We start from the raw sequence: 27,422 nt of genomic DNA on the forward strand, positions 1-27,422 counted from the left end.
TGCAAAACTGTCGATGGCAACGCGTACTGCAGCCTGCTCCACACCCTAAAAACGAGGTTGGGTCTACGGTGCTCGCTATTTGAAGCGCAAACATGTGACGTCGCGTGATAGAGTGCTGTTGCTTCCATAATGTGTTTACAGCTCCATGCTTCCACTACCAAGGCTGAGCGTTGTGAGTTCGCTGCCCGCCACGTATAATTCAGTGTCGTGTTATAATTTCGGGGGCCTGTTTTGGGTCAACGAAGGATCGCCGCGGTCTCGGATCCTTTCAGAAGCAAACATTTCTCGGAGGCCGAGTAAAACTTGCTCTTATATATAGATGGTTGAACCAACTTGAATAAAAGTTGAATCGCAGACGGTCTCGCAAATTGTAAGAAGTTCAAGTTTAACACTCAACATTTTCATTTTAAATGACGCCTTCACGTTTTATTGCATTATGATTTATTGTCAAACTGTACAACCAGCCTTCGCCTTAGCCCCATAAATGTGGCCTATTTACTGGACTGCCTCCGTAAACATAGGCCACACATCCACATGTACAAAAATCGTGTCGACTTTGCCAAATTTTGATTTTCACATTTAGGCCTACTTTGTAGGGTTTTTTTGCTTTAGAAGCATACTCACCCTCTTTATAGGCTAATCAGAAAGTGCTGCCTTTTTTCAGATGTCTAATTTTTGTGAAATTTCATGTTGAAATTTTGATACGCAAACGTGTAAAATTGAATCTGGAAATTTCACGAAAAATATACATCTGAAAAAGGCAGCACTTTCTGATTAGCCTATAAAGAGGGTGAGTATGCTTCTAAAGCAAAAAAAACCTACAAACTAAGCCTAAATGTGAAAATCAAAATTTGGCAAAGTCGACACGATTTTTGTACATATATGTGGATGTGTGGCCTATGTTTACGGAGGCAGTCCAGTAAATAGGCCACATTTATGGGGCTACCTTCGCCTGTGTACTACAGTAACCTTTTCACTACGTTTTCCAAATGCGACTGCCTCACAAAAAGCCAATTTAACAGACCAACGGCAACATTTACAGACAGTTGCCATGGTACATAATTATCATGTGCGTAAATCGACGGGGGACAGGGGACCCCCCCCCCCCCCCACACACACACACACACTCATTTTGAGGGGGGACATTGTTTGGTCCCCCCCCCCACACTTTTTCTTCCCCGAATAAAAATATTGTAGCCTACAATAATGATTCTATTGCTCAGAATACATGTAGCTGATTCAATTACTCAAAACTCAAAACTTTCACAGATGATCTTTTGCTCAAATTGGTTTTAGTGATCAGAAATTGCCTCAGATCACACCACAGAAATTGCTATTCTTTAACCAAGGGCGGATCCAGGGGGGGGGGCCAAAGGGGGCCATGGCCCCCCCCCCCCCCCCCAAAAACGAAACCAATTTTTTTTTTTTTATGTGACACCGCAATAAAGGCAGGCAATGAGTACACCGCCATCTTTTCCTCAAAAAAACATTGGTTAAAGTGGTCAGAAATTGCCTCAGATCGCACCACAGAGCATCTAGAATCCAAAAAATTTTCGGGGCCCTTAAGCGGGCCCCGAACCCCACGCCGTAATTTTTTGACCCACTTTTTTGGGGGACCCAAAAAATTTTTTGGCCCCCTCCAAAATTGTGTTCTGGATCCGCCCTTGTCTTTAACTGCATGTCTCCCCAACTATATCCCCCATTTACATTTAACTCCCCACATTTTCATCCCCAACACTACGCCCTACCCGATCTATGATCGGGTAAACCAGCTTGTCCGTTCATAAAGCTAGCTAAGCGCTTATTAGCAGACCGAAAGTTTTCAAAGGGCGCCCTCTCGCATTTACAACGCGGCGCGCTCTTTGCAATTTGCAAATTATGAATGAATGTGGAAGCCAGGTCCACGGTCGGTAAGGCCTTTTTAATACTAATTTCTAAATTATAAATGACTATCTTGTGATTCATGCATAATTTGTTTTCCAGTAGGGATATGATCAAGGATAAGATCTAAACTCATGTAGGCCCTAGGCCTATGGCATGCCCTTTTTGTGCAATTTGGAAACTGAGTGGTGTCGAAAATAGAGGCGTTATCCTTCTTGACTAATGTTAATGTTAAGTCTCTTGCTAACTAACGTAACTTATGGATGTATTGTAGCCGGAAAGATTCCCACATCTGGCCATTGCAAATTTTTCCCTTCAGTCATGTCAGTGACCTATCATTGATAGCAGTATCAGCCATCAGAAGGTGATAATGTGTCCTAAAACTAAAAAGTCAAATTTAGCAGGGAAAAAAATTGACCAACCACAGCCATAATATTAAATAAAATGTTTAGTAGGGCGGCTTTTATTTCATCGTGCGGATCGCGCGAAGCACGGAGCACTCTCGGAATGAAAGCTGGGCTGCTGTAGTTGGTCAAGAGAATTAAAGCGCCCTCGGTCGACGGCAAACGATGAGAGACGGCCGAATGCAAGACTCCAATGATCCTACTTCCTAGTGAACGAAATTCTGGTAAATTTCACATTTTTGTTTGACATTTTAGGGATTGCAACCCACCAGGATGGAGGTACCTATCCACATCAAGATAAAACTTGTGAAATATTGAGGCCGAACTTCGCGACAGAAGAGTTTGGAGGTCGGAACAATTGAGAATTTTCTGCTACAGCAACTTCAATTGGTCTTTCTGTAACAAAACCTCTACAAGACTAGTGGTACGCGCGCTGTGCATGGTAATCGACCGCGCATTGCCATTCCTTTGTACACAATTTTTTTTGTACTCAAAACCCCCACAAGACCTCTGGCCAGCGAACACAGAAGTTGATCGGCTGTCTGTAGTGCCTCCTTTTTCACTGCAATTGCAGGCTGAATCTTCATCTTGGATCGTTACTTTCTTCATGGACCTATGTACATGAAGTGGTTGTGCCGGGCAAGGTTTGGGGGAGTCCCAGGGGGAGTTGGTGTGTTGCGGGGACAAAATGGCACATTTTCTAATTCAATGGCACATTTTTGGATTCAAATTTTTTAAACATGCTAGTCCATGTTGACTGCTTCCTTCAGCCCTAATACAATAACCAAGTAATGAAATATAGGGCTGAGGTAACTCCAGCTAATCTTTCTTGTAAAAACCTTACAGTTCTGGAAGTATGAGAGTCCCAATTTTTTGGACCAAATTTTAATATGGTATTATAGTCACCCTGCCACATGTGCCATGTAAGACGGGTACCCACTGGTGGGACTCCTACCGTTTTGCGCATGCGGAACTCGGGTACCAGAGTTCCATGAGTGTCTTTGATTTTCTGATTGTTTTGAACACGTTTGTCGTGCCATATTTTTTAGATAGTGGATATTTTGCCGGAGGTAATGACGGCAAACTAACGTTTACTAAAGGTTTGCCGGCGGCAATCCATATCAACAGAGGGCGCTGTACTCTTTAAGATAGGGCTGAATTATAAGATGTATTAAATTCCCACCAAAAGTTGTGAAGCACGTTTGGTGTAGTGGTTAAGCAAAAGCTCTAGTGAGCGGGATGACTCAGGTTCGATCCCGACCCCGGCCACATTTTAAAGGGTTTTTTCCCATCCCCAAATAAATAAGAATATTCTCCTTTTATTATTTTAACATGTCTCAAACATTTTATTGCAGAGTATTACATTTTCTTTTTCAGATTTGTGGCTCTGGAGGATTTTTTTTAAAAGGGAAATTAAGTCCGAAATTATAAAATGGTCTGAATCCCATCTTGTGAATACAAGGTTACAACGATAATATTGGCATGGAGCCAGACTAAAATTTGTCACCGGAAAATGTTTGAGTACAAAAAAACAGTAACTGCGCATGTTCAGTGCATATCCGGCAAACTAACGTTTACTAAAGGTTTGCCGTCTCCGGCAAAATATCCACTGCCTATTTTTTATCAGATTTCTTGGCAATGACAGGTCTAACACTCCCATAAATTCACAGAAGGCTTACAGGTAAGGGATTATTCTATAGGGCAAAATTATACATGGTTATGTGAAATAACGTGCTGCGTGATGATTTTGCGTGTAAGTTTACGCCAGGCAGGAGGAGCGTGGCGTTGTGTCACAAAGCCACGTTCACGGGTGACCAGTGACGGCCAGATATGGGAATCTTTCCAATAATTTTACCAGCTTGAGTAACTCCAGCTCCATTGCTCATCTAGAATTCCACATATATAGAGTTGGAGCTAAAACTACGTTATAGAAACTAGATTGTAAGAGTCCCTGAAAAACGGACCCTGTATCGTATCCCCAATGAATCACAAAAATGGTCCATTTTCCCTCTATTATCCCAAACCAGATTCCAGTATACATACCTCATACCATGCAGCAGTCATTCACGAAGCTAATGATCGACTTGAAACAGAACAAAAGTGACTAAAATGTGAGAAATATAGATGATTACGGTGGCATCTCCAGAAAAAAAAAATGTGTACTACCATGACAACAGCTGTCGTGCGTGCATGTTGTGTACGTGTTATGTCGTTGTGTACAAGCGTCACGTGATCACAATTGCCGTTTTCCAAACCCCGGCTTCGGTCAGTCTTTGCTCCTTTCATGCAGGTTGCAATGGGGATGGACCCGGAAGCTGGGGTTTGGAAGGACTTATGACTTATGAGGCATAAATTCTGCCTCATATGTCCGACGCCTCATAAACCCGACGCCTCATAAGTCCGACAATGGATAAATGCTGCTTCGCACTTATGAGGCGTCGGAGCTATGAGGCATCGGACTTATGCAGCGTCGGACCTATGAGGCAGAATAAATAAATGTCATGCCTCCTAAGTCCGAAGCCTCATAAGTCTGACGCTGTCCGAAATTTCGGACTTTTGAGGCGTCGGACCTATGAGACGTCGGACTTATGAGCGGACCCCTACAATGCAGAGGAAGTTGAGTATTTGAGACATTTATGGGGTTAACCAAGACAAGTGCCACTTGCCATTCTCAAAAATTTGAGCACCATGTATTTGCTGCCGTTTTGAATATGTTGAAGTGCTGGAATTATTCTACCAAACAGTACTGTGTGCAAGCTTTACGATTTCTTTTACTTCATCAACAGGTTGGACTCAATATGGAAACATTTAAGCTTCCTGGTAGGGACACCAGACTTATCAAGCACAACGACACCGTGTATAAAATCAAGCTGGTTTACGACACCAAAGAGGCAGGAAGGTATGTGTAATGTGCAGCGGCCTCAACGACCATCCCTACGGATGGCACTCCCACTGTATTCCTCCCAACGCTGGAAATGAAAAAAGTGCCCCACCCTGGAATTGGAAACCCACATTAATGTGCCCAATGCAGGGCTTAACTTGTTGATGACAGAAAAGTGCCTCAAGTAGATGTACGTGGGGATGGAATTAATACAATGCACTGCAATGATCAAGCTAATTATACAGTAGGCCTATGTCCCCAAAAAATTGTCCATCTGACTGTTTTAAAAATAAATCCAAAACCATGAGGTAAATTTTGGAAATTGTTAGTTGTGCAGATACTCCTGCCTTGGCCTAAATGCCTATGAGTTTCATTTAATTTCAGTCACGCATCACTGTACAATTGTCAATTGGTCACAACAAAATTTTTTGGACACTGTGACCAAGTTCCTTTCCTTAATCAATTCAGTGTTATGTACCGGGGGTAAGCTGTGTAAAATCCTGAATGTTAAGGGGAAAATAAGCTGATGTGGTTTGGGATTGGAATCATTTGCCATTGAGCATTAAACTGATATCTTGCCAATAATGACTGATAGCCAGGCAAATGATTCCAATCCCAACTGCAGCCCTTTTCACATCAGGAAGGATTTTACACATGTACAGCTTGCTTAACACAGCACTGAAATTGAATAAGGCAAGGAACTTGGTCACAGTGTCCAAAGACGTTTTTGTGATCAGTTCACAAATGTTGTTCAGTGATGCCTTTATTAGTGAAGTTAAATGAAACTCATAGGGGTTAAGTTAAGGCCTTATAGGATTATGTAAACCAAAAAATTTCAAAATTGACCTCATGGTTTTGTAGTTCTTTCAAAAATAGTCAGTTTTGGGGACATACTGTATGAGCTGTATGAGCTCATACATTGTATACCAACTTGATGTTCACCTTGCCCCTCATGAATTAACTTTGCACTGAAATTTGTTGCCCATATGAATATGGGCTCCGTTCAAGAACAAGTACCTGTAGTGGTTATCGTAAACAATATTTACCTTTAAAGGTATAGTCCATCATTTATAATTTGTGTATTTTGTTCGTTTTAAGCAACAAAAGTGCAGAAAATCTAAAGAAGGGTGCTGAACAACTAACCTGATGAAGTTTCAGCTCCGCTTCAGCTGTATATTTCGAGAAAAACAACATTCTAGGATCTTGATTTCAAATCAAAAGTTGCTGAATCATGTTTTGAATTGGGCCTGAATTCAGCGTCCGACCCACGTTCTCACTGACCCGATTGCAGCTACGTGATGTTGCGCACTGATCGAACGAGTTATAGCAACCGTGCAGGCGTGTGCGTCGTGTCAACGCTTGTGCGCGCTTAAAAATCGCATAAAAAATGTCGAATAAAAAACGAACTACATGTACTAACAGAAAGTTCCAGCGATGCGTCTTCTTTCATTGATTTCTTCAAAATGACAGCTTCCCAGAAAGAATAATTTCACAGGGAGTTCAGTTCCTTAACTATCTTTCAACCAAGTTTGTTTTTCAACAATAATTACGTCAGTTACTTTTTGGATAGTTACAAATGATGGACTGTACATTTATGTAGCTTTAAATTGAGAGGAATTTCAACATTTTTGACAATTATTTATGTGTTAGTACATGGAAGTTTATGCCAATATATGTGTTTGCCACTGCTATCACAATTCATAATTATTGTTGTTTGTTCTTAACTAACATTGCAGCAGTCTACCATGTGATGTCAAGTCAGTGCAACAAGAAATTGAGGTGTGTTTGCGTTGTGGCTCCTAAGATCTGCAACTTTATAGTCAAACTTATAGTATACAAATATTGACTGCTTTGAGTGGTATAGTAAAACTAGCCTCCCAAGGTGATCCATGGAGCATTCTATTTTCCCAAGGCGAAGCCGAGGGAAAATAGAATGCTCCATGGATCACCGAGGTATAGTCTTTTTGGAGCGCAAGTAAAAATTAGTAAAAATAGCAAGTGACACGTGACGCGCTCTCGGCCAATCAAGACACAGAATCTGTGAGTGAGGTGTTATAGAATGGTTATCGGTAGATGAGGATATTTTGTATGATGGAATAGTGATCAGTATACATGTACTGTATGTGTCATGGTGAAATGCTGTTAGAGAGAAATAGGTTTTTAAAGCAGGAAAATCATCTTTATATGACCATAAGGGCCTGATTATGTTAATATTTCTATGGCCGACTAACAATTGTTTTGATGTTGTCTCCTCTTTAATACAGGAAGCAATCAGTGTGATTCTGTCTGGTACCTTGACTCCATTGAAGACTGACCATTTCATCATTCACACAGGTAAAGCAACAGCAGTGTTTCAGAGGCACACTGGGAAATAAATTGGTTCTTGAAGCTCCGTCTCCATGATGGTTGTGACCGAACACATTGAATACATTTACATCACCTAATTTTCAGTGTTTTCAGTACTTGTTTAGAGTACTCGTACTCGTACTCAAAGTATTCGTACTTGTAATGATGGTACTCTTGCTCGGGCAGAAAAGTACTCATACTCCACATGTCGAAATTGTACTCGATCATCAAGGTACTTGTACTCAAATAGCAGCACTCGGGGGAAAAAATGGTATAGCTTGGCTTACCAGGGCCTTATTTTATCGATACTTTCAGTTTTAAATGGTTGATTGGTTTGCAGAGAAATCGAAGATACCTGACTGTCCTCTTCGCATGTCCAGACAAACACAATTAACAGCTAGCCATGAGAAAAGATCCTATAGCAGCGCTGTCGGTCTGACTGGGCCTGGGCTAATTACGCACAATGACCCATTTGCTGTATGTTGGCACAATGGCCAATCATGTACAAGAAACGCTGAGGTGTTCCTCAAAATGATCATTTGATTAACTTGGGTGATTGGAGCAAGGCTGTTTTCTGAACTCTGGTTTCGGCTCCCTATCCGGGTTCAGCCCCATTGCCACGTACGCATACCGAGTACTCATACCGAGTACTCATACTCAGAATACAAGTGCTCGTACTCGTACTCAGAAGTACTCGTACTCAGAAATACTCGTACTCGGAAGTGCTCGTACTCGGCAACCTAAGTACTCGGAAATAAGTACTTGACTACAACATTGCTGATTTTGTGTGAGCGTCTAGAGTCTAGGCTGCCACTTATGTACAACTGAAACCTTACTCCCTGATAGTTTTTGCTGAAAACCTCTTGGCAGATTTTTTGTATTCAAGAGCTTCATAAAGTACATATAGCTGGGCTCCAACATTCCTTTGAAGCCCTCTGTTGGATTTCAAAGGATGTGTGAGGGATGGGGTTCAGGCAGATCACTTCATTTGTGCTGATCAGTAAATTGCCTCAATATGTTTCAATTTGCGAATCATTTGTAACTCTGATTCATAAAATTATTTTTTTTAATTTGCAAATACAGGTTTTCCCGGCCAATTTCCTGAAATGTTCATTCACTTCTGAAAATCAGTCATTTGTTTTCCTCTGAATTTGAATGCACGTCTTTAATCCCTTTTCAGTTCAACGAAAGTTAAATTGATTTCATTGTCCGTGCATTCAGTTTTGAGAAACAGACGGCAATTACGTTACCTGTGCATTCATTTACGCAAGCATACCTTTTCGCGCAGAGTTTTGGAATACAATTTTGTGAATGTGCAATCAAAAGTACATTTTTCTCATTCAAAATAGCTCATTACATCACAGAACATGAAACCAAAAGTGAAATAGAATAGTAAATGTTTGAAACAGCCCTCTAAAAGCGAAAAAGAAGTCTTGTAAACGAATCTGAATGAACATAAGCGAAGGGTGCTGCTTAATCATTTAATTGATTGAACTGAAATGAAATCGAATGCTCTGGTAGCGAAAATGAAACACGTGTTCAGAACGATTCTCAAATTCAGACAAAAATGAATGACTGATTTTCAGAAGTGAATGAACATGTTAGGAAATTGGTCGGGAAAACCTATACTAGATACAGATTTGTTTGTACATGTATAGACAACATGATATATAGTGACATTGTACAGTCTGGAACATGGATGACATAAACTACAGTGACAATATGTTCTTTAAAATATGATATGACGTACAGTGATATGATATATTCTGTATTTAAACATACATGTATGACATAATCTTCAGTGAAAGTGTACATCCTGTACTGACTTGTTGCCCAATTCATCACATTGGAAGTTTTCTGATTTTTGGTTGGCCTACTTTCAAAGCGTTTTTGTGAAATATCCCAAAGCTACTCTTCCCAGAACTCTACTTTTCTTTGTTTTGTTTTTTCCAGAGAGAAAACAGTGGAAGCTGGCCTCGCACCTGACCTTCACTCACCACAACCAACGGCTGAATGTCCATGCCTCAATGTTTACATTGTACATCCAGGCCAGGCAAGATGTGGGTGCACAACCAAGAAAACGCCGGTCACAATCCCCACAAACACAATCAATGAGACAAAAAGAACAGGTAGACTTTGCTGGCCAGCTTATCATTCTCCTTGTGTGTTCTACCCATGTTTTTGTCTCGCCTGGACTTTGTTCAGGAAAGAGACTATGCAATCACTATGTTTGTACCTATGTAATTTGTATGTATGTGGTATTTCCGTTAAAGTTTTGTAAAAATTGGTCTTATTTCAAAAGTTGAAGTCCAGTTGGAACTAAACTTGAATCTTAGATGCAACATGGCAACTTTCATGTCACACACCAAGGTCACTCTTAAAAGATTATCGCCAAAGCTTGCGGGACGCGCGGTTCGAGAACCGACTTGTCTGTCGATTTCCTAGATATCAGCTTGCCATTAACAAAATTCAGAAGCATTTGTGAAATTTAACCAGCATGAAAAAAATGCTACAGTATAATACAAAACCAAATAATCCTTCAGTTGTTATAAGATATCGGTTGATCATGACTCGAAATTTAAAGCAGGATGGTACACTGTTGAAGTTTTGGTTTTATGGATCCTACACTTTTCAAGAGACCAATAACAATTTTATGTGCATTTCTTTGTACAAAGCCTGTGGTGTTTTCATGTTGTCCCTGATTTGGCCAATGTTGTAACCAATTCATTTTTCCACAAGTCCAGTCAAGTCGCAAGTCAAACTTTCCAGAGTCAAGTTAAGTCCCAAGTCAACTTTTCCAAGTCAAGTCACAAGTCTCAAGTTCATTTTTGCAAGTTCTGTAGTCCAACTGAGCATATTACATCATGAGTCACTTTTCACTTTTCTCTGAAATGCACTGCACAAATACCACCTCGACAATCTCCGCACATGTACAGGACACCTAGCTCATGTACATCAGGTCCTTGGCTTTTTGTTCAACTGATATTTGCAAAAGTTTGTGTTTATTTTAACAAAAATTGTTAAGGTCAGCACATCAAATTTATTCAAGTCAAGTCAAGTTGCAAGTCACTTTTTATCAAGTCAAGTCTCGAGTCAAAATTAAAGTGACTCAAGTCGAACTTGAGTCCAAGTCAGCAACTCGAGTCAACAACACTGAATTTGGCACAAGGGGTGAGATTTGTCTGAAAGTTTCCAGATTTCTGGATTAAAAAAAATGGCTAAATCAAAATTCTTCTTTGCTGTATTTTTCTTTGTACAAAGGTTTGCAACAATGGGCTTTCGACGTCCTCTCCACCGAATATTTCGTAGATGATTTATTTGTCCCATATCTAATCCCTGAGTATTGTTTTCAATCTGTTTATTATTTTTTTCCATTCTATAGGCCTCTACACAAGCACGTCCCCTTGGTGCACGTAAACACACCAGGCGTTATGAAGTAAAAGAGACACTTGCGTCTTCCCCTCCCAGGCCTAAGAAACCAAGATCCTCGGACAAGCGGTAAATCTAGTTTTTTTTCACAGACTTGCAGGACCGGAAGACCCTCTAAATATGTTTCTTCAATAGACTTGCAGATCCAAAGACCCTTGCATGCAACATATTTTTAGCCTAGCTTCAGTGTTGTGTTTAAATCTAATGCCAATACAATCTCTACAAGTTGTAAATTTAAGACCTGAAGCCTAGGCAAGTCAAAAATTTAACCCCAATCCCTGCTAAATGCAACCACAAGCAAAATCGGTAAAAAGTTGCTTCATATTGTTGCATTTAGCAGGCAACTCAAGTCCCCATGCTTTGTTGCATCTTGTTGTATTTAGCAAGGTGACTGCTCATAGTGCCAAGGTGGTACAAGAGTATCCACTGTAACAGTTGCAGTTTGTTGCATTTAGCAGGGTAACTGCTCATAGTGCCAAGGCGATACAAGAGTATCCACTGTTGCAGTTTGTTGCATTTAGCAGGGTAACTGCTCATAGTGCCAAGGCGATACAAGAGTATCCACTGTAACAGTTGCAGTTTGTTGCATTTAGCAGGGTAACTGCTCATAGTGCCAAGGCGATACAAGAGTATCCACTGTTGCAGTTTGTTGCATTTAGCAGGGTAACTGCTCATAGTGCCAAGGCGATACAAGAGTATCCACTGTTGCAGTTTGTTGCATTTAGCAGGGTAACTGCTCATAGTGCCAAGGCGATACAAGAGTATCCACTGTTGCAGTTTGTTGCATTTAGCAGGGTAACTGCTTGGTGTCAAGGTTGGTGGGCACTGTGTTAACTGCACAATGCAACATAATCCAATGTTGCGGTTTATTGCATTGAGCAGGGTAGCTGCTTGGTGCCAAGGTTGGTGGGCACTGTCAACTGTACATTGTAAAGAATCCAATGTTGCAGTTTGTTGCAGTAAGCGGGGCAGCTGCTTGGTGCCAAGGTTTGTGTACACTGGGTTCACTGCACAATGCAACCGAATCCAGTAATTTGCAGTTTGTTGCATTTAGCAGGGTTCTCATTTGAGCTGAGTTTGATTTGTTGCATTTAGCACGGTTAGGGCTAAATTAGAGAAGGGTTCATTTTGGAACTAATTTGAGTCATTGCATGAACATGATGAAAGCACACTTGAATCTGGATTCAAATGTATGAATGGTCTTGGAGTGAACGGGACTGACACCAGCAAGTTGGAAGGTGAGTCTAAAACAATTTCAATTTTTTTTTTTGATTCTTGGTCATGTAGCTTGAGTAAATAGAACGCTACTCTACTCTTCCAAAATCAAAAGACAAAAAAATGCTACATGTATCATAAAGTGTGGACTCCTACCTCCCCCCCCCCCCCCCCTCAAAAAAAAGACAAGAATTCACCACCTTTGGCAGTTTGCATGGTTTATGATCAGACGCTGCATGACAATCCATACAATTCTATTTATTTCCATTCCACCGGTAGCATTCAAGACCAAGAATTGGAGCAGCCTGGCCTGCCACACAGGCAGTACTCCTTACGCAATAGAGACAGACTGCATAGCCCTGATAACAGAAAGCGAGAGACGACCAGCAGGTATCATTTCAGATCCCAAGGTTAGTGTACATCAAGTAAATAAGTGGCTTATTTAAGAGGATAAGTGAGGGTCCCGATACGTTTAGGTGTAAGCTTGCCTCATAGATGAATCCACGCACATCATCACAGTTGACTGTATACAGTCACGAGGCCGCCTGTGGAGAAGCCATTGTGCAGGCTGCGTATTTTTTTTCTGCAGCATACATCGTATTTTAACCAATCACATCACAAACCTTAACATGAATATTTATCACGCTGTCTGGATGGAAGACATCAGGTTTTCGTAGTGTTTTCCCTTCAATCAAACTTTAATCCCAACCAACAAAAATATTTGACGAAAATGGACACGGGTACCGGGTTCGAACCACAGATCTCGCGATCTGTAGTTCATTCCACTATCCACTAGGCCACTGTGGCAGCTCGACGAAAGCCGTTTTTGAAATGCTTTAATGTACATGCATGACTGACTGATCGCAATGGTGTGACGTCATTGTTATTTTCTTTATACATCGAACTAGCTAAATAATCATGATCCATTGACGATGTGTGCTGCAAATAAAAACACCTCTTGCAGGCTACTGTACAAAGCAACTGCCTCATGAAAGATTGACTGAACAATAGCTATCATAATGCTTTCGCCATTGAAGGGGGCCTTCATGATAGACTTGTTAGCGTGCCTGGATTGGGGTCTAATCATAAGGTTTTTTCAGCCGCTGTACCAAACTTTTGGTTTTGGTTCCTAGTTAAATTCTTGTGTAGATACCCACTCTACCTAATGATACAAACTTGGGATTTTTTTTAATTACTTGACTTCAATTAACCCATTAACACCTGGACTTTATTGTATTACATTGTATTTATTCACTGAAAAATCAATATAACCAGAGAGTGCTGGGGAAGTTTCGTGGCAACAGTGAGTAATAGGCAGGGAGGTTTCTGGGGCTACAGTGACTAAAGGGTTTAGCAGGTCATGTGTTGATGTATCAACTTGACCGAACCATCCTACATGTAGGTAACTCTTGTCCATTGGATTTGTTTTCCGTCAAACGTCTGGTGTTGTTTACCTGATCCAAAAGATTGTATTCTTTGTGTGGAATAATCAAGGTTGGTGTAATTATAAATTCACACAGTGGCATAATTCCATAATTAATCCTAACCCTCCAAAATGTAACACTGCTTTTGAGTGATTTTGATGAATCCTATTCAGGAATGTGCCATAGGGTTGACTGAAGAGCTAACGTAGGGTTGACTCAGGACTCAGGAGCTAACATAGCGTAGACTCTGAAGCAATTTTGGCTGCTTTGCCATAGGTAGGGGATAGTGGGTCACATTTGCTTCAGCCATTCCTGAGTGAGCATAACATGCTAAATATAAAGCCTTGGCCTTTGTAACATCCAAAGAATCTGTGTACACAAAAGAGAAACTTCCCAAATGATGAGGTAGTGGTATCACAAGGATTTGACTATTAATCTCAGGCCAAGCGTCTCAGGCCAAGGAGTGTCAGGCAAGTCAAGAAAAGAAGCAGAGAGGAGATAGCACAGGTAGTGAGGATAGAGATACCCAGCAGGGCAAACAGGACTATGTCAGGGTAGGTGTAGATTGCAGGGATTGTATTGTATTTGTACATCTAGGCTTGGATAACACTCAGCATTTGTAGAATTAATTTCAATGTCTTTCAGGAGTTGTCATTCAAGTTACAAGATACATTATACAGGATTCATTTTGTGTTTGATGTTTTTCAACGTTCCATGCCTCTCTAAGTACATGCAAGACATGTTTAAAAGGTGTGTCACAGTTTTGCATTACACCTACCAAATTAAATGTTGATTCCCAACCGTATTTTACAGGCTTGTTATTAAGAAAGAGTGTCAGTACATGTCCTAGGAATTATAGCGTTCTTTATATGCCATTGCTTCTTGCGGAGTGACATACAAGCACCATTGTTTTCTTGATGGTTTCTAACCCACCCCTGGCAGCAAAGTGTTTAGGAATGTTTTGTGTCTGCAACTAAAATTAGATTAGTCAATAAATAGGGTCCCTGGAGCTTTTCATCATTTTTCTTCAACCCTAAACCTTCCATATCCTTCTAAAAATCTACCAGGTGGTTTTTGGAGGATTTTGTAGGATTCAGGAAGGAGCAGCGTCTCCAATATATTGGGCTTTAGTCCCCTTGGAAGCTAGAGTAGGCAGAATGAGCCATTTGGTTTCAATACATGGTGGATTAAGTTAAATGTTCTGACCATTCGATTGGTCACAGATTTCAAGCTAGGCACAGAGTGACTGTATACACCCAAGTAATGGTGCACCAAAGGGTGGGGGGCTCTCGTGGACTTGAGCCCCCCCCCCCCCCCATTTTTTTTTAGGGGGTGGTCTACTTTTTGTTAGTCCCCGATTCGACCATGGTGATATGTATGTGGTCTATTTTCGAGTAGTATAATAGGGGTGTAAATGGCGCCACCAACATCAAAATAGTCCATTCCCCCCCCCCCCCCAAAAAAAAAACACCCTTTTCTTTTTGTCTGCGGCCAGAAATAAAAAAACAATTGAAACACAAAATTGTGGGTTTGCCACTGCACTCATGTTGGTATCCAGTAATGGCAGAAGCAAATTGCCAGCTATTGTCCAGGTCAGCCTTCCCAAGATGGTTACTCTCAAAAAAGCGACACAATGCTGCCACCATTTCTGTCAATCACGACTCTGTGCTAAGATTGCTCTATTAGAATGGTTCCTAACAAAAAGCACTTATCGTAGCACCTCCTCAAAAAGCATGTGTTCTATCTGCTAGAAGTTACATGTTTGTAGTACATTGCAATAATAAATCAAAGGTATCAGATCTATAGGAAAAACAATTCTGTCTTGCATTTAAATGAACAGATTACTTTGTTCTCTCTCTTAGAGGACATCCAAACCAGAGGAAGCAGAGCCTAGGGTTGGAGCCACAGCTAGTGCACAATCACCACCTGCCTACCCACAAGGTACGTACATCAGTAACCTTCCTGCATGAAGATCAGAAAAATCAACCTATGAGAACGTTAATATACCGTTAATGATGATAAGGCTGCTACTGCTTCCTATAAATGGGGCAACATTCCTTTATGGACTCTGCCCGTGAATAGTAGTATACAAGTATTACATGGTTTGAAGGTGGATAGTCGATATTAACTCCCCAAGGTATTGGAAGGTTCGCCCTGCAGGAACTAGTTTGTCAACTTCCAATACCAAGAAGAGATAATATCAACTATCCAACCGAAATAAACCATGTTATACTATGCCCCATAAATCTCCAGTTGCCATTACAAGTTCAGGAGCAACTCGGCATAAAATCTCCAGAGACATTGGTCCAGCTCACCAGGAGAATATTACTCAACCTTCAAAGTTCAGTTCTTTTGAAATAGAGTTTCTATTGCATTGTGGTTGTCTTTTTCTGTAGAGGAGGCATCCGTTTGTTTACAGTTTTCTCCAGTACAGCATCATTGAGCTCGGGAAAATGCTGATTAACCTTAACGTGTGCAACCATCTTTTCATGTGTAGCTAGGGCGATGTTTGTGCGTGCGTACTGCGTACTACACCTGTGCGATTGCTTCGTAAAGCGCAAGCGTAGTGGACGGTGCAATAGTCAACTATGCATGCGTATTTACCCTGTGTGTGAGTACTCACGTGCGCACCTGGTAAACCGCAAAAATAGCACCGGGCATGTGATGGTGAATGGACCAGTGAGAAATCGGCTCTTGATCATGAATATGTATGAGGTATAGTGAATGATGTTGTGACCCCTCAGGATAGCTCAATGTGTAGGACACACGTCATACAAATATTGCACAGTATGTTGCAAGAAGTACATGTACTCACAAATAATTGTCATCTGAGTGAACACAAACCTAAATTTGCACATGGGTGCCAAGCAAGTGGCAGTCCAACGTTGAGTAGCACCTGTGCTCTCCCTGAGTTAAATCTGACTGCTATTTCCCAAGTATGCAAAAACTCCTGACCACAAAGTGCGTATGAATTTTTATAACATCAATTCCGTGAACAGAGGCAGTGTTAAACTTGCCACAGCAGACTTTGGACTGGACAGCCCTTTGCTCGGTTAGGTTGATAAGAAGCTGCATTTGAACGTCAAAGAGCCACTGCTTTGCAACAGAAGTCTCACGATGGTGATTCTGTGTAAAGAGTTCTAGCAGGTTCAAATTTAGCATCAGTCCGTTTTCTTTGCTCAACTTTGTTTATTTTTTCCCCCTCATATTTAACAGGTGGTGTGGTGCAGCAGGACGTACAGGTTCGTCAACTGGGGCGCCATGAGGGTGAGCAGTACCAGCTGGAAGAGCAAATGAGGCTACAGAGATTAGCCGGTAACCCACAGCCTCCTGCAACTGCAGTGGCACATTATCAGCTCCGATCAAGAGGACCATTCCAACGATTGGTGAAGTACGTGTGGCCATGACAATTTCAATGTTTTAAGCACCAAGCCTTTTAAGAAAGGGTGCATTTTTTTGCTTTCTGTCCCTTCTACTTGCTTTTCCTTTTTCTGTGAGGAATAGAGCAGTGTTGTTGTCACGTCCATCACAGGTCCGGTCAAACGTAACTCGCTAGTCCTTTCACGAGTCCAGTCACATGTAACTAGGCACAAACGATTACAAAGGACGGCTTTTGTTATAGCTCATTCAAATAGCTTGCGACTTGATTTGTAGACTAGAGGACTTTCGAAGGACTTGACTTCAACAATGCAAAGGAGACAATTAAGTTCCATGTACATGTAATACAAAATTTGCACCGTTTACTTAACACACAGAGTTCCATTTTGATCTGGCAAGATTCTGTTGGACAAATTCCTGAATTATAGGCACATGTTTCTGTTTCTGCTACCATGAACATGTTATCAGATTAATTAATAAACCCATAGTTTCTCTAATTTCGTGGGGAAAAAAGATGTTAGCTGTTTCTTGTTTTTTACTGCTATAGATATTGTTGTTAAGTTTAACATGTAGCCTCAATCGAGTCCATGACGAGTCCAGTCACAAGTCCAATCACAAGTCCTTTCACAAGTCTAGTCACAAGTAACGGGATGAACAATGACAAAGGAATGCTTTTGTATCAGTTCCTTTGATTAGTTAGTGACTTGACTTAAGACTGTAGGACTTGTGATGGACTTGTGATGGACTTGTGATGGACTTGTGATGGACTTGTGATGGACTTGTGATGGGCTGGTGATGGACTTGTGACTGACTTGTGGTGGACTTGTGGTAGACTTGTGGTAGACTTGTGATGGACTTGTGATGGACTTGTGGTGGACTTGTGATGGACTTGTGATGGACTTGTGACTGGACTTGTGACGGACTTGTTATGGGCTTGTGATGGACTTGTGATGGACTTGTGATGGACTTGTGATGGACTTGTGATGGACTTGTGATGGACTTGTGGTGGACTTGTGGTGGACTTGTGATGGACTTGTGATGGACTTGTAATGGACTTGTGACTGGACTTGTGACGGACTTGTTATGGGCTTGTGATGGACTTGTTATGGGCTTGTGATGGACTTGTGATGGACTTGTGAGGACTTGTGATGGACTTGTGATGGACTTGTGGTGGACTTGTGATGGACTTGTGATGGACTTGTGATGGACTTGTGACGGACTTGTTATGGGCTTGTGATGGACTTGTTTTGGGCTTGTTTTTGGACTTGTTTTGGACTTGTGATGGACTTGTAATGGACTTGTGACTGGACTTGTGACAGACTTGTTATGGGCTTGTGATGGACTTGTTTTGGGCTTGTGATGGACTTGTGATGGACTTGTGATGGACTTGTGATGGACTTGTGATGGACTTGTGATGGACTTGTGGTGGACTTGTGGTGGACTTGTGATGGACTTGTGATGGACTTGTGATGGACTTGTGATGGGTTTGTGAGGGACGTGTGAGGGACTTGTGATGGACTTGTGATGGACTTGTGGTGGACTTGTGATGGACTTGTGATGGACTTGTGATGGACTTGTGACGGACTTGTTATGGGCTTGTGATGGACTTGTTTTGGGCTTGTTTTTGGACTTGTTTTGGACTTGTGATGGACTTGTAATGGACTTGTGACTGGACTTGTGACAGACTTGTTATGGGCTTGTGATGGACTTGTTTTGGGCTTGTGATGGACTTGTGATGGACTTGTGATGGACTTGTGATGGACTTGTGATGGACTTGTGATGGACTTGTGGTGGACTTGTGGTGGACTTGTGATGGACTTGTGATGGACTTGTGATGGACTTGTGATGGACTTGTGGTGGACTTGTGATGGACTTGTGATGGACTTGTGATGGACTTGTGATGGGTTTGTGAGGGACGTGTGATGGACTAGTGATGGACTTGTGATGGACTTGTGATGGACTTGTGATGGACTTGTGATGGACTTGTTATGGGCTTGTGATGGACTTGTGATGGACTTGTGATGGGTTTGTGAGGGACGTGTGATGGACTTATAATGGACTTGCCATGGACTTGCCATGGACTTGTGATGGACTTGCAGGAACCTCTGATGGTCTCAAATACAACACTGGTAGACCTACATATAACTGTACCAGAAGCTATTCTTTCTGTTTCACATTGAATTTAGTGTTCTCTTTCTATTTCATCCCTAGTGCTGTGCTTACCCCAGTCAAGAATCTCTTTACATGAAGTGCTGGATAACCGGTGGAAATCGGCACTACCTTCCAACCAGCTTCTTTTCAAATGTTTACACTATTAATTTGTTTGTTTTGCCTGTCTGTTTAAATTTTTACTGGAATATGTATATATTTTGAGTTGCGGCAGTAGTAAAAGCATTGCTGCAGTAGAAGGTTTCACAGACGTTTTGCTAAAGATTTGGAGCTGCCTATGTAATTTGTTGTAAGTGACAGAAATTTAAAGAAATAAATCTGATGAAATAACTCTTTTTTACAGAATTTCTCTGACTTTGGAACATTTGATTTTTGTGTGTAGAAACGATCACATGAAGTTAAGTTCCTTTGTATCAGATGTACAGCATGCTCAGCTGTGAGTGAACCTGTTGATAATATCTTGTTTTGGTCAGTAGACACCTGGTCATCGTTCCTATTGTTTTTCTTTGAAATGGTACACTAGTTATTTCAGGTGTGTGAAATCTCAGCTTTTAAGCTGTTTTCAGCTTTTTTTTGTTTTGGATTTCAGCTTTTTTCAGCTTTTTCCCTCACTTGCTGTGTACAAAAGTATAGGAGATATCCAAAGTTCAGCTTCTTTACACCTTTTTTCCAGCTATTTTCAGCTATTTTTATAAGTGGTCACTCACACCCCTGTTGTTTGCACCATATTTTTTCACTGATACAGTGTATTGTTTTTGGACAATGGATTTGATTACAACGTATATACCTTTCATATTGATCATATCGATATTGCACCCAACAATATTGAATACCATGTACATGTGCGCATTTAATTGTCAAAGTGGATTTCAGGAGAGCTTTGTTACAGCTTAATTTTATTGTTTGGGGCTTTTTCATCAATTTCAGAGGTGTCCAAATAATTATACATGTTCAAAGTACGGTACATATTTGCACATATATTATTTGTGTGTTTTACAATCTGTTTTGTAAATATTGTTAAAGCTTTTTTAAGTCAAGCACATGTACATGGACGACTTAATATGCGAGGAGGAATCGCAATTAAATTTCCTTCCAATTGCCACATATTGAAGTGGTTTTCTGGTACATTATATGTCATGTTTATTGCTGTAGGTTACTTATTAGTCTTGGCCCAAGACACTAATGATCGATAGTGGCAGGTGCAAAGAGCGCCCTCTAATGGCACAACAATTAGACCAGCGGGCCTAATCGCGCTAATGTCTTGGCCATTTTGTATCAGCGGTTTATTTTTTTCTTTATTGTGTCCGTAGGCTTTCCTACGGAACCAATCAGCGATCGAGAAGATGATTAAATGGCTCGCCAGACGGTTGTAAACACTGACGGGCTATATAAGTGCGGTGACCCAGCATCATCGCTTTCCTAGGGAACAAATTTTAGTCTGTGCATAGAATGCCATTGGTCTATGATATGTGAGTAGATTCGCTGATTAATTAGGCAAGACCCCACCTCTTGACCTAGATTTTGACCAATCAGCAGGCGCTTTCTATATCGGGCGTTCGTTCATTCACCCGTTGCGCGTCATAGACAATGGAATTAAAAAAACCTGCGTCACGCGCTCTTTATCATGTTACGCGATATGCGCCCGACTGTTGTTGCATTATAAAACATTGCATTCGAATCATGATTCGAATTGACCAATCAAACCATTTAGTCCTGATTTAGGAATGAAATGACGTCACAATTTAGTAAAATCGACTCCGATTGGCGGGCGCGCGGCTTGCATATATGTATATGTCTAGACATATCAGACGTTATACAGGAGTCTTGCTCCGTGGATAACGGGTGATACTCGGACTAGGAACCAATCTGCGATCGAAAAAAAATTATTCAATGGCTCGCCCGACGTACGGTTGTCAAAATTCACGCTATACGAGCGGTGAATGGGAACTGCCGTTTCGTTCGAATTTATACAGACGTCCTATTTACATAATAATGGCCAGCCCCCATTACTACGAAATGATCAAGACGTTAGTGAGAGAAGGTAAAAAATCAATTATGCAAGGGCGCTACAGAACACTGCTACTATCGCTCTAGGGGTGCATGCCGGTAAATAGGCCTAAATCCATCCGCCGAGCTCATGAATTAAAGCTATACCCTCAAAATATTCTATATTAGAGAGTTCTGAGCGCCGCAAAATTGGGGAATTGAAGAGATATGGTAATGAACCTCTGGCCCGGACTTGGGGCTTCCAATTCTGAGCATTTTGGACGCTATTGGGCTCGAAAGTGGCGCTATTTTGCCTTGTTGTGGAGGGATCGTTTTTCAAGATGGCTACTTTTCCGCTTTGGGGAAAATAGGGGTCGTCTTCTTTGGGTGAGAATATAATATCTCGAAAAGTCAACGGTCAACCCATCAAAAAATGAAAAGAAAACAAAAGATGACATGTTGATCATCATTTTTCTGTGCAGCTTGAATACATTTGAGAGTTCTGAGTATTTTTAAAAGAATTTTGAAGTATGGGCATTTAGCACTAGTGTCTATGGGAATTTATTTGCAGGGTTGCATCCCTTAATCACTGACGTCTTGGGCCAAGACTAGTTACTTATCGGTTTACAAAAAAACAAAGAAATATCTACGAAAACCTGAAATGTATTAACGACTACGAGACAGTTTAGTCCAGTAAGAATTGGCGTGAAAAATGCCCAACCCTGATATTTTAGTTAACAACCGAATTTGTACTGGAAAACATTTACATTGTTGCCACGAACACATACAAAACTTGAACCATTTTCTTTCCTTGGAAAAATATCAATTTTAATTTCTTAAAATGCTGATGACGAAATAACAAGAATGAATCATTCTGGAACTGAATTCTGTTAGAACTGCAAACTTCAATAATTTCAGAACACGGAACAATACAGCCGGCCTTTAAAGGGCCCATTAAACGATATTCCTTTGAAGGCATTAAAAGGCCTTTGTGCCCCATTTTATTTTATTTTCATTTTCATTTTGCCATTTTTTAAGGGTGATTTTGGTGGCCTTATTTTGTTTTAGGTTTTATGCTAATGCGAATTTCCATATTCATGAGCAAAAGTGTGATGTCATATTAGGCAGAAACTTGCAGCTATTTCGGCACCAAAAGTTGTCATAATTTTGGCAACTTTGCTGTCGTAAACTTTCTTTTCTTTGGTGATTCCTTTTCAGTACATGACAGTAAGCCAATGAGCAAATCTTTCACTCAAATGGACACTTTCAATGAGCAAATTTTGGGGTTCACAATTTAACAGAAAACTCCAAAACTGAATAGCGTCGGGTGCCCGGCAGAAAGGCATAGCGTTCTGACGCAAAAATCATTTTCAAGAAAATTGCATTGAAAGGTTCTAATGTTCCCCCACGCGTATTATGAATCCAACGTTCTCCCACACGTAACATAAATCGTACGAATTTGAAATTTGTCACACGTATGAATCATTAGTTTTGGAACAACTTGTATTAATTTCTGACGAAAATATGTTAAATTCATTAAAATAGAGGCAGTTTTCTGCATATGTCCTTTTGCTGGGAACATTTTGGTGATTACGCGCTATTGCATAAGGGCATATGCCCTTCTGCCGGGCACACAGCAACATCGCCTCAGTTGGCAGGAAAGGCATAGACAATTTCAAATGTTTAAAGAATTGCACTTTTCAGTAAAATTAACCCAAAAAGATGACAAATAGTTTTAATACATTTAAGGAGAGTAGAAAGTTTTCCATATACAGTGTATATGTTTTATTCCGATTTTGGGCGTCTACAAAGTCTCTGAAAAGGGCATTCATTTTACGCACAAATAAACCTGCCCTACGAGAGCAGTTATTATAGAGCAAAGTTGACCCCAGGGTTGACCCAATGGTCCATGCATGTATAATTATGAAGCGCAACTGGTGAATGGATGAAGACCCGATATAGAAAGCGCCCGCTGATTGGTCAAAATCTAGAGGTCAAGAGGCGGTTGTCTGGCATAATTAATAAGCGAATCTGCTCACATATAGACCATGGCTCTTGTCTGTTACATAGACTAGGCGTTTACTTGCGAGCAATTGGAACTTTTCTACCGTAGCGTATGTTCCACCGCTAGCGCCCTGGCAGCGCTGCCTGATACATGCCAAATGCATATGACATAAAAAAACTGAAGTGTTGAATGAGTTCGGTCAGTGACCACACTTTGAATGTGTTGAATCCACTATTTTAACTGTCGAATCCAGCATTTTAAATGTTAAATCCAATTTCGGTGTTAATTAAACATTTTTCAAAGTATTACACATTGAAAGTGTTGAATCAACAGTTAAAATGTTGAATTAACAGATTAAGTCGTTGGGTCAAAGCAGAAAGGGCTTATACCATGCTTTAGGTCAATTTTTTTTTTGATGGTAACTGTTTACTTTCAGTACAGTCGTAATCCCAAAGAGGTTTTATGTTAATTATTCATCCAATCAAGGAGTAATTAAGAAATTTTAAAAGGACTTATACTGATCTTGGCATACAACTGGGAGCAAAAAGGCCTTACAAGCTCATAAGCCTTTTCCCTTTAAACAGGCAAGACCTTCTGTTTGAAATAACTGATAATGTTGGGAAATGCAAAAAGGGCTTAAGAACTTGTTGTAGGACCTTTTTGCACGCACCCTTTTGTCCTTTTGTCATTTCTTTCAGTGTTATATTGGGAAACACCAAAAGGTCTTATTTTTTTTATTAGCTGTAGTTAAATAATTAAGTTACAAAAAATGGCAGGTAATATTTAACTGTTAAGTTAAAGAACCCCCTTTAACAATATGCATAACTATTTAAATAACGTTTTGCAATTTTCAAAGCAGTGTGAACTTCAAACTCGATTATCTTGAAAAACTGGAAAATGCTGAATAGGGCTTATAAGTCCTTTCTGCTTTGACCCGACGAAGTGTTGGATCTAACATTTTAAATGCTGGATTCAACACTTTAAAGTGACTGGTTCACTCTAAAGTGACTGGTTACATAGAGTGACCGAACCTTTAGGCCAAATAAAAAAAATTAAAAAAAACATGTTTATCGTCCTACCTTTTTGGAAAAAAGGAAGGAGGAGGCGCCTTTTTCCCCCCAAATCGACCAGTCGGGCTATTTTTCAAGATGGCCGCCAGCTTTTTTTTTAAAGGCTGCCACTTGGACTTAGGAAATGACGTACCAGCTTTATATGCAACAGACAAAGAGGACAAAATAACGTCACTGTTTAAAATTTATCATTGTACAAGTTTTTTCAACAAACAAACAAAAAATAATAAAGGAGGCGGCCTCCAAAAAGGAAGCAGGCGAGGACGCTACACATGTTTTTTTTTTTTTTATTTGGCCTAACTGTACCAGTGACCGCATGCAGCGTCCGGGGTGATGGACACAGTCAACACATGAATACATGTATATCTTGATGTCAATATTTACAAACACGCATACCAATCCTGTACGATTTTTTGCATTGACACTTATGTGTCTGGACACACAAGTGAAAACAGACACACAAGACTATTTAGTACGAAAAAAAGGACACACAAATATACCACCGTAAACCCTCGTGTACACGCAATGGTGCTAGTAGTAGTAGGCTACATGCTCACACACGCGTACTGTACAGTGATTTCTCCGACATCATGGAAACAGAATTAACTCCGACATGGCCACAGACAAACTCCTCGTCCAATAAAGAAAGAAATTACGGCTGGAAATACGTATACGTATGCCACAACATGTCCTCCGCGTTAGAAGTAAACAACCGGTGCTTTTAGTCAACTTTTCTCATGAACAGTGAAACGTTAGGTTAGTGTTTCCTTTCAGAGTATTACGTCAACTCCAAGCATGCAAACAGTGGCGCAGCCGAGGGGGGGGGGGGGGGGGGGGGGGGGGCTCGTGGGACTTGAGCCGCCCCCCCCCAAGAGGTTGTCCATTTTTTTTTAGGGTGGATGATGTTTTTTTTAGTCAAACGATTTGGCCAACGACAAAACAGTCCGCCCCACCCCTAAAATTATAAGTTTTATTCTACGTCCAAACATTTTGGGCAACAGTTTTTGAGAAAAAAAATCAAACTTCTAAAAAAAAATGGGGAAATAATGTGTGAGCCCCCCCCCCCCCCCCCCCCCCCCCCCCCCTCCAGCCAAATCCTGTGTGCGCCACTGCATGCAAACGATTTCTCAAGTAAGAAAAAGATATTGATTTGAACTGAAGATAGAAGTGTTGAATATATACATGTATACTGTGTTGTGTCGTTGTGTCGTGTTTGACTTTTGCAATGATGTGATGAATATTTCATCTGGAGTGTTGATTATTGAAATGAGATTTGTGCTGGTTTGCCAAATATTGATATGATGATAACATATTATGTGATATCAATCTAATTGAAGGGTACCCCACCAATAAAGCCACGATAAGTGAATAACCAATTGTTTGCACGGTTAGTCTATCTACTTCATTTTTGTTAGTTCACCCCTTTATTCTATTCTTTTTAAAGTGGGAGTTGATGATGTACTGGTTACCATCATACACAATTGTCCAAATGCAAACCAGAAGGAGAGGAACAGAAGGGATCGAGACTTTGTTTTGTTGACGAAAACAACTTTAACTGTTGCGTGTTCCAAACATGGCCAAAAAGCCATCACTGCCAACAAATTCTGATCTATAATTAAGACACATACACAAAGGATAATGTTTCATCGGAAAAGCGAGACATCTAGACAATATGATGACACGTTGACTGCGGCGATCACTTTCCAACGTCAGCAATAATGGACTAGCAATGGATGTTGTCACAATAAAGCATTTAATAACATTCTCGGCGCCTGAGACACATCGCAATCAACGACAAATGCTTGGGCCTACGTGCCATATTTACCATCAGGTAAGCGCCCGTCTAAACGCCCACTTACCTCCCCGTCATTCGCGTTATTACTTCGTGTATGAAAATACATACACGACAAAAAAAAACAAGAGAAACCAACCCAAACACGCGCCATTTACGCGCCACATGGCCGAGCAATGATGAGAGGTTAGCGGGGAAAAAGATTAATAACTGGTTAGGATGCGTTACCGTGGCAACGGGAGAGCAGTTTGACGCTCTTGTGTTACAAGTCAACCCGACAGGTGGAGGGGAATGGAACTGCTAGAGCGAAACACACGGGCAATAATGTCGGTTTGAAATGAGCAAGGTGCCGCGGGTCTGCAATACCTCCGACCTGCCTCGCTATAGGGAACATACAACAGCGCGCATATGTTCCTCTTCACTAACAAGCTGTTCTGTTTAAAGGATCTCAGTGGTGAGGCCAAAAAACAACCCAGCAACATTATACATCAGAGTGGGCAATGTGCAGGCTGAGTATGTACGTGTGCATTGGGAATGCGCAGACAGTCACCTATGAATACGTGAACTGCTGATAATACAAACGAGTTCTTCCCTTGGTGGACATCACGGTACATCAGACATCACGGCACATCAACAGGTAGCCAAAGCTTGGCTCGCGAAGTGCCGCTGATAACAGCACGCAGGGGAATAAACGCAGGGAGTCAGCCAAGCGGTAAGTAACCATGGATGCTGGTTGAAAAAACACCGGTTGCATCTTCTAATGGGTATAGCTGATTAACATTTTTAGGTGGTTTTCTGTTTTCAGCTAATGTTAAATATCTGCTTTTTGTCCACTTTTATTTTAAAATTCAAAGAATGAAAAGGAAATTACATCATAAAACTAAGTATTAAATACTAAAATTGTATTTTTTTCAATATACTGAATTACGAGGAAAGAATAGTCAAACTCGTATACTAAATATTAACCACAATAAACGTTCAAAAAAGGACAGTCGTTCAAAAAACATTTCAAGACAAAAAAATATGGCAACCGAAACTCCCAACAACGAGCTGTTTAGATTGATGACTGATTTGCTGAAATTAAATCTTAAGAGTTACAGAGTGAATAATTGCGAACAATTTCCCCTGAAGTTATGTTATCTATAACTGAAATAAAGACTATCACTAGAATATACTAGTTCTATGTCAGTACGAACCTTTAAACCATCTATATAAAATTATGTTGAAACACACTGATGTGCATCCATTGGCAAGAAACGTGCTTACATACTCTCTGCATGCACGCCAAAATTTACATCAATTTGGTAAAGTACATGACTTTTTTGGTACCATATTTTTGTAATGGTGGTGCACATGTATACTCGGTGTTAGTGGATCATCTCTTTAATTTGAACAGTTGAGGCTCATCCAATTAATAAATGATAGAAAGATCGAGCAGAATA

At 40.7% G+C, this 27,422-nt stretch overlaps 1 protein-coding gene across 2 annotated transcripts; it reads left to right on the forward strand.

The window, feature by feature from the left end:
• The first annotated feature begins 1,838 nt into the window (after positions 1–1,838).
• On the forward strand, positions 1,839–20,252 carry LOC119741737. Of its 2 annotated transcripts, XM_038217615.1 has the most exons (12): positions 1,848–1,910; positions 2,541–2,633; positions 5,072–5,184; positions 6,903–6,945; positions 7,431–7,500; positions 9,466–9,641; positions 10,895–11,010; positions 12,436–12,566; positions 14,022–14,134; positions 15,443–15,521; positions 16,797–16,971; positions 19,170–20,252. In XM_038217615.1, exons 3-12 carry the CDS (start codon positions 5,084–5,086, stop codon positions 19,204–19,206), a joined length of 1,041 nt encoding a protein of 346 aa, XP_038073543.1. In that variant the 5' UTR covers positions 1,848–1,910; positions 2,541–2,633; positions 5,072–5,083; the 3' UTR covers positions 19,207–20,252. The 2 variants fall into 2 exon arrangements, with proteins under 2 accessions (XP_038073542.1, XP_038073543.1); XM_038217614.1 differs by lacking the exon at positions 2,541–2,633 and having other exon boundaries at positions 1,839–1,910.
• The last annotated feature ends 7,170 nt before the right edge of the window (positions 20,253–27,422 follow it).

Source organism: Patiria miniata, unplaced genomic scaffold, assembly GCF_015706575.1.
Source record: "Patiria miniata isolate m_02_andy unplaced genomic scaffold, ASM1570657v1 HiC_scaffold_5, whole genome shotgun sequence".
Taxonomy (NCBI): Eukaryota; Metazoa; Echinodermata; class Asteroidea; order Valvatida; family Asterinidae; genus Patiria; species Patiria miniata.